Source organism: Fulmarus glacialis, unplaced genomic scaffold (assembly GCF_000690835.1).
Source record: "Fulmarus glacialis isolate BGI_N327 unplaced genomic scaffold, ASM69083v1 scaffold22846, whole genome shotgun sequence".
Classification (NCBI taxonomy): Eukaryota; Metazoa; Chordata; class Aves; order Procellariiformes; family Procellariidae; genus Fulmarus; species Fulmarus glacialis.
The window spans coordinates 33,605-39,175 of record NW_009217796.1 but is presented as its reverse complement, the minus strand read 5'-3'; the positions used below and the strand labels follow the sequence as shown (position 1 = coordinate 39,175).

General features: G+C 48.3%; 1 protein-coding gene across 1 annotated transcript; it reads right to left on the bottom strand.

Annotated features, from left to right (window-relative positions):
• Positions 1 to 1,033: 1,033 nt before the first annotated feature.
• Positions 1,034 to 5,054, bottom strand: NEIL2 (nei endonuclease VIII-like 2 (E. coli)). The gene is made up of 4 exons (XM_009579823.1): positions 4,917 to 5,054; positions 3,514 to 3,845; positions 1,820 to 2,016; positions 1,034 to 1,350 (listed from the first exon to the last, which is right to left on the bottom strand). The coding sequence occupies exons 1-4, from the start codon at positions 5,052 to 5,054 to the stop codon at positions 1,034 to 1,036; spliced, it is 984 nt and encodes a 327-aa protein (XP_009578118.1).
• Positions 5,055 to 5,571: the final 517 nt, after the last annotated feature.

The window sequence follows — 5,571 nt, the reverse complement described above, 5'->3', positions numbered from 1 at the left end:
CTGCTGAGCCACCCCTACAGCTGAGGAAGGGCAGCACCAAATGCTGGAGATTCCCTCTACACCTCAGTTTTATAACCAAGAAACTACCAGAAAAGACACACTGAACTTAAGCTGAACATCACCAATTTTACCTCCAGTTTTTATTTTTCACTCAAGTCAACAATCTTGTTAAAGTAAACCCAGATCCAGGGAGTCAGGACAGCAACAGCTTCTGCCTACCGCATAGGCACACAGCTCAAAGGAGGGACCACATCACCTCTATTTCCAAACATTTCTGTTTTCAATTACCATGCAGATCATGAGTTTTATGCAATTCCTGTCACAAACATAGTATTTTTAATTTTTTTTTTTCTTTTTTTCTTTTTTAAAAAAAACTGAGATCTGGAAATGGCAGTTTGCCACAAAACTGAAACCTGCGGGGGCAGACACCACGACAGGCAGGCAGAGACAAGCTCCACCAAGGCCTGCTGAAGTTTATTTTCAATCCTTGGAAGGAGGCAGCTGTTCCTGTAAGGGCTGACAGAGGGAACAGCCACTCACTTTTAACCACACAGGTATTCAGCTACAAGCAGAGGCAGGGTTATCTAATATTGAATTAATCAAGCTGTTCAGGCAGAGGGATACACTCCTTTCTGCTAACTCCACCATAAGCCATTGCACCCAATTGCAGGGACAAGGGACAGGGTCACTTGAGACCACAGTAATCACCTGCTCAACACCCTATGCTTTTATTCACCGTAGCCTGAACAGGGGGACCAAGACACCTCAGAACTGGTCAAACTATTTATGCTGTTCACTGTGACAAAAAAAAGATAGACATTTACAACCACTTTCCTTTTCGCATCCGGAGACACACAGTACTTCAGTGACTCCTGTAACCTCCACTGAGCACTTAACTCTGCCAATTCACTGTCCCTAAGGAGCAAACTCAACAGCCTCAAAGAAACCATGAAGTCCTTCTCGGGACAACTGAGAGCATGGTTCAGAGACCACCCAGACACCCTCCAGAAAAGGAGGAACACAGAAAGCCAGGTCACTCGGTGACTGGGGAAGGATCCCCATGCCCTGACAGCACTGCAGGCTGGCACTGAGGACACCACCATGTAAGTCTCTTAAAGCCACCTGAGGGTCCAAGGGTTCCCTTCATCACTGCATGCCCGAGGGGACACTGCTCCTTCTGGTAGATCTGAGGGTGCAGCCCTTTGCCATGCAGCTTGCTGTGCAGCCAGGCAGAGCTGAACTGAATGGCATAGTCAAGCAGACGCTCCAGATCCGAGAGAGCCAAGACAGAACCTTGTGTTAACGGATGGATCTTGGCCAGGTACAAGATCTCATTCTTAATGATGTTCCCTGGAAAGGGTCAGAAATAAGGAGACAATAAGGATATTTCTTATCAAGACGATGCAGACCTACAGCTCCAATCACTGTGACTTCTGCCTCAAGGATCACAGCTAGCAACACCATTCCCTGTATGAGAAGTGGCATACAAGGAGTAGACTTGCAGCTGGGATTGGACTGGAAGATTATCTCTTCCCACTACCCCTGAAGCAGACCTTCCTTTATTCCACAAGTACCAGCCAATCCATAGTCACACACACAAAGACAGTTCACTGTGCTCACGTGGTGCGCTCAAACATCTGAAGCCTGTGGCTACAGACTGCAAGCCTTGTCCTCAGCAAGATGACAACGTACCCTCAGCTGGATCGACCAGAATCCTTAAGGCTAAGGGATAAAAGGCTCAGACATGCAGCTCTGGATCTGTAGACATCCCACCCACCTTCATCCATTTCTTGCTCTGCTGCTATAGCCCCAAACTCACCCAGTCCTGAAAAATATCTTTGGTCTAAGAGAGTGTAGCAGATGGGATCAGGTGTGCAGAGGGCATCCAACGCCCGGCCGCGGTGGAACTCCACAGACAGGATGTCAGAAGCAGGATCAGCCCTTGGAGATGAGCACCAGTACATTCGGCAGTTGTAGAAAACAAGGAAGCCTCCGCTCTCAAAGTGCAGAACCAGCCTGGGAGAAGCAGAGAAGTTAAAGTCTCTCGCCAGAAACATCCCTGAACCACTTGTTATGTTCTGCTCTGGCTGAAGAGACTTGCACAGAAAGGAAAGAGCAGAAAGACAGCAGCATAGCAATGGTGTGAAAAAACACTGGATGGTGAGGAAAGAGCCTGTACATGAGATAAGCTTCAGGAGAAGCACAGAGTGAGCCCATGGAAAGGACATGCCTACTCATTCTCATGAGAGCCAGGGAGACATCTTGAAGTTCCAGTCCCCCAACCCTGTAACCTAGTCCAGCTATCCCTTCCCTGCAGCTTACCACTGCACGTGCTTGTGTGCACAGGGTCACGGCAGGCACTCCAACACACCAGGCCACCATCTTAATGCAAGGTAGCCTCTTTAATGATTTCAGCCAAGAGACTTGGTTGTGAACCTGCACAACTTGTGGACAATTGTTCTTTCTGCTGCCCCGTGGTCCCTAACCAAGAGACAGCAGCAGGCAGAGAGATGTATCAGCATCTTAGCTCTCCCCAGCAGGCAAGCCAGATGACCAAGGGCTCCAGCAGTAGGGTCCATAGTCAGGGAAACTGATGCCCAAAGTAGCACACAAAACTGACTATGTTTGAAATTATTGGTGTAGAAATAAAGCAATCCTTCAAAAGATTGCAGGATGGGGGAGCGGGGAGTGCCTCCCTAACAAATACACCACATACACAGGTGCCAGGAACTCTCGTTGTACATTATTAGCCACTCAGGTTAAACAGCTCGCAAGAGCAGAGTCCACACTAACTTCCAGTATTTATCCCTTCCTTGTTCAGTACCCTTCCAGTGGAACTTAGGACGCCTGTGTTTTCAATGCACGGCTGCCTTTAACAGCATCACTCCAACCAGTGATTCCAGCTGCCCTAGATGTGTGCTATTTATCCAAGGCTTTTTTTAAACATGCAATTGGGAGAAACTGGCATTTTCAGGGCATGATTCAGTCTGGCATCCTAATAGTTCTTTCTTTGAATAAAAATTTTAACTGAGCTGGTGCTATGATCCCCAGGCTGGCAGGCAACGTGCATCCCACAAGTGCAATCACTTAGTTCTCTGATCACTTAAAACAAAGAAGATAAAACACACAGAGACAGCAGAAAAAGGAAAGCATTAGAGAGGATGTGGCTGGGAGGAGGAAGGCGGCAACAAAGGGCAGAAAACCCAATTTCTTATGAAGGGTAGAAGAACATGCAGTACTAAGATAAGGTATGTCCAAGGAAAACCATGACCAACTGATACTTTTGGGAGACCTCAACATAGGAATACCCAGATGACAGTCTACTGTGGATTCCCTGGTTGAACACACCCCACACCCACTCATGCCATCCCTCATGCCTACTTATCTTAAGAATTAGCAGAGAAAAAAAACAAGTCTAAGAGCATTCCCACACAAATTTAGTTTGAGACAGAAGAGTGCCTCTCCAGAATGAGAGGCGGGGAGAAAGCATTTTGCAAGGACTCCACCAAATACCTGGGTATAGGGTCTTTCCAGTCCCCCCTTTTATTGGCTTTGTTTGCTCTTGAGAACTCATTTGCCCGAACGCTGCCAAACAAGCCGAAGTGGAAGTGCAGCCAGTTTTCCGGACCCTCTGCTGCATCTGGAGGTTCAGATCTTGAGTGCGGAAATTCCTGCAGCTCCTCCTCCTGGGGATGTGTCTGTGGAGCACGAACCTGTTCTTGCCCTCCCTGGGCAGGAGAACTTGCCCCACTAGCAGCCTCTCTTTGCAGCACTGTCTCTTCTGCAGTTGGTCCTAAGGGACCTTCAGCTGCTACAAATGCTAGGTACAAGTTCTTCCCATGAACCTGAGAAAAAAGCTGGGATGTACTGAGGATCCACAAAACCTCTGGCTGTTTCCATACAAGTGACTATTTTCTACAACCTTGTTTAGATAGAAGGCTCATCACCCCACCCTGAACACAGGATTCATTAGCATCTGAGCCATTCCCATCAGAGCTGCAATCATCCTCTCAGCATCCCTTCCTTGTCTACATGAAGCACATGGTGTTCAGATGCCACTCCAGTGTGAAGCCCTCCCAGAGGCTCCTGTCAGGCCAAAGAGACATTCCAGGACAGACACTCAGGGTTTCAAAGTCTGTCATCACTGCTTCTCATTCACCTCCCCACTTTGTGCTGGCCTCAAGTGTCTCATGCTAGGGTGACCTAACTCAAGGGTGGCTCTGAAGCCACAGGCTAGCCACAAATGACTGCTGAGCAGCTCACATCTTTGTGCCCAGCTGAGTCTATCATGTAATCAGAGGTGAGGCTGCACTAGCATTTGGTCAGTCAAGTCCAAATCATCATCTGAAGGTCAGGCAAGTGAAACTCCCAGCAGAACTGACCCACTGTGACTATCTCACAAGTGCGCACAGCATAGACATTTCAACCTAGCCAGGTGAAACCCTACCCTCTGGTATAAGGGAAGCAACTGTGCAAGTTCACAGCTGAGGGAAACAAGGCTGCTGCTTCCGACATCCACATACTGAAGAAATCAACTCTCGTCTTCTACAGACAACCCACACCAATACCAACTCCTCATCCCTTGAGAGGCACAGAACCAGTGCATTAGCATGACTGACCAAAACTGCAAATAGTTCTGGGCATCTCCGTGTCTAGCCACATCACTACAGCAGCCTCTCCTCACAGTAACCTTGACCCCAAACTTTGCAACACAGAGCAGTAATCCAAAATGGGCATTCACATCTCTTTGGCCACATGCACCTGTTTTGTGGCTATAAACAAAGCCAATGGTCTTCCTCAAACACAAGCTTGGTGTCGTTCTCAGGTTATGCACCTTCTGTGACCCTGAGGCAAACCACCATTGTCCTGCATCTGACTTGTCATGGACCAATAAGTTCATCTTTAGTACAGCTCACCTGGGAGTCCTGGAGCCTCAGGGCATTCAGGTCATTCACATTGATCTTCCGGCTGCTTCCCCCCACCTTGGCCACCACTTGTCCCACAAAAGGGGAGGTCAGCAGCTGGAATTTCCTCACCGATGGGCCCTCCGGCATCTCCAGCAGCTGTTGAGAGAATAGCAGGTCCTTCTCACACTTGGTGCCCTAGACTTGAAGGAAAGTTGCAGCTCAGAAATACACAAAACCAGTCAGAGGCTGAGCTCACCACAATCTCCTCACCCCCATTTTCCTCCTCAAGTCCCTGTGGCAAAGTCCATGGAGAGAAACAGGTTCCTTTCAGGCCCAGGGAGGTGGGGGAATTTCCACCCTTGGGGATATCCATAATTCAATCAAATAAGGCCCTTAGCAACCTGCTTTAATGGTAGTTTTCACCCCACAAGAAGGAATTTGGCCTGGGAATCTCCAGAAGTCCCTTCTTGCTTCAGGCTATCCACAGAGAACCTTAAATTAGACTGTTTAGCATCCCTCTCCTCACCAGGAACAAGAGCTTACCAAACTCCAACCATTCCCTCAATCACAGCCTTGATGTCCCAGTACAAAGGAGGAACGCAACCTTACGTAGATATTAACGAACCAGAACCAGCACAGGCCACAGTGAGCCATCCTGTTTCCG

Bases quoted from the DNA above. Each gene is read 5' to 3' on its own strand.
- NEIL2 (XM_009579823.1), bottom strand. From the start codon at position 5,054: ATGCCGGAGGGCCCATCGGTGAGGAAATTCCAGCTGCTGACCTCCCCT. The intron at 2,017-3,513 runs GTATTTGGTGGA...TGCTTCTCCCAG, and splicing joins TGGAAAGACCCTATACCCAG to GCTGGTTCTGCACTTTGAGA. The intron at 1,351-1,819 runs GTGAGTTTGGGG...GACCCTTTCCAG, and splicing joins AAGATATTTTTCAGGACTGG to GGAACATCATTAAGAATGAG.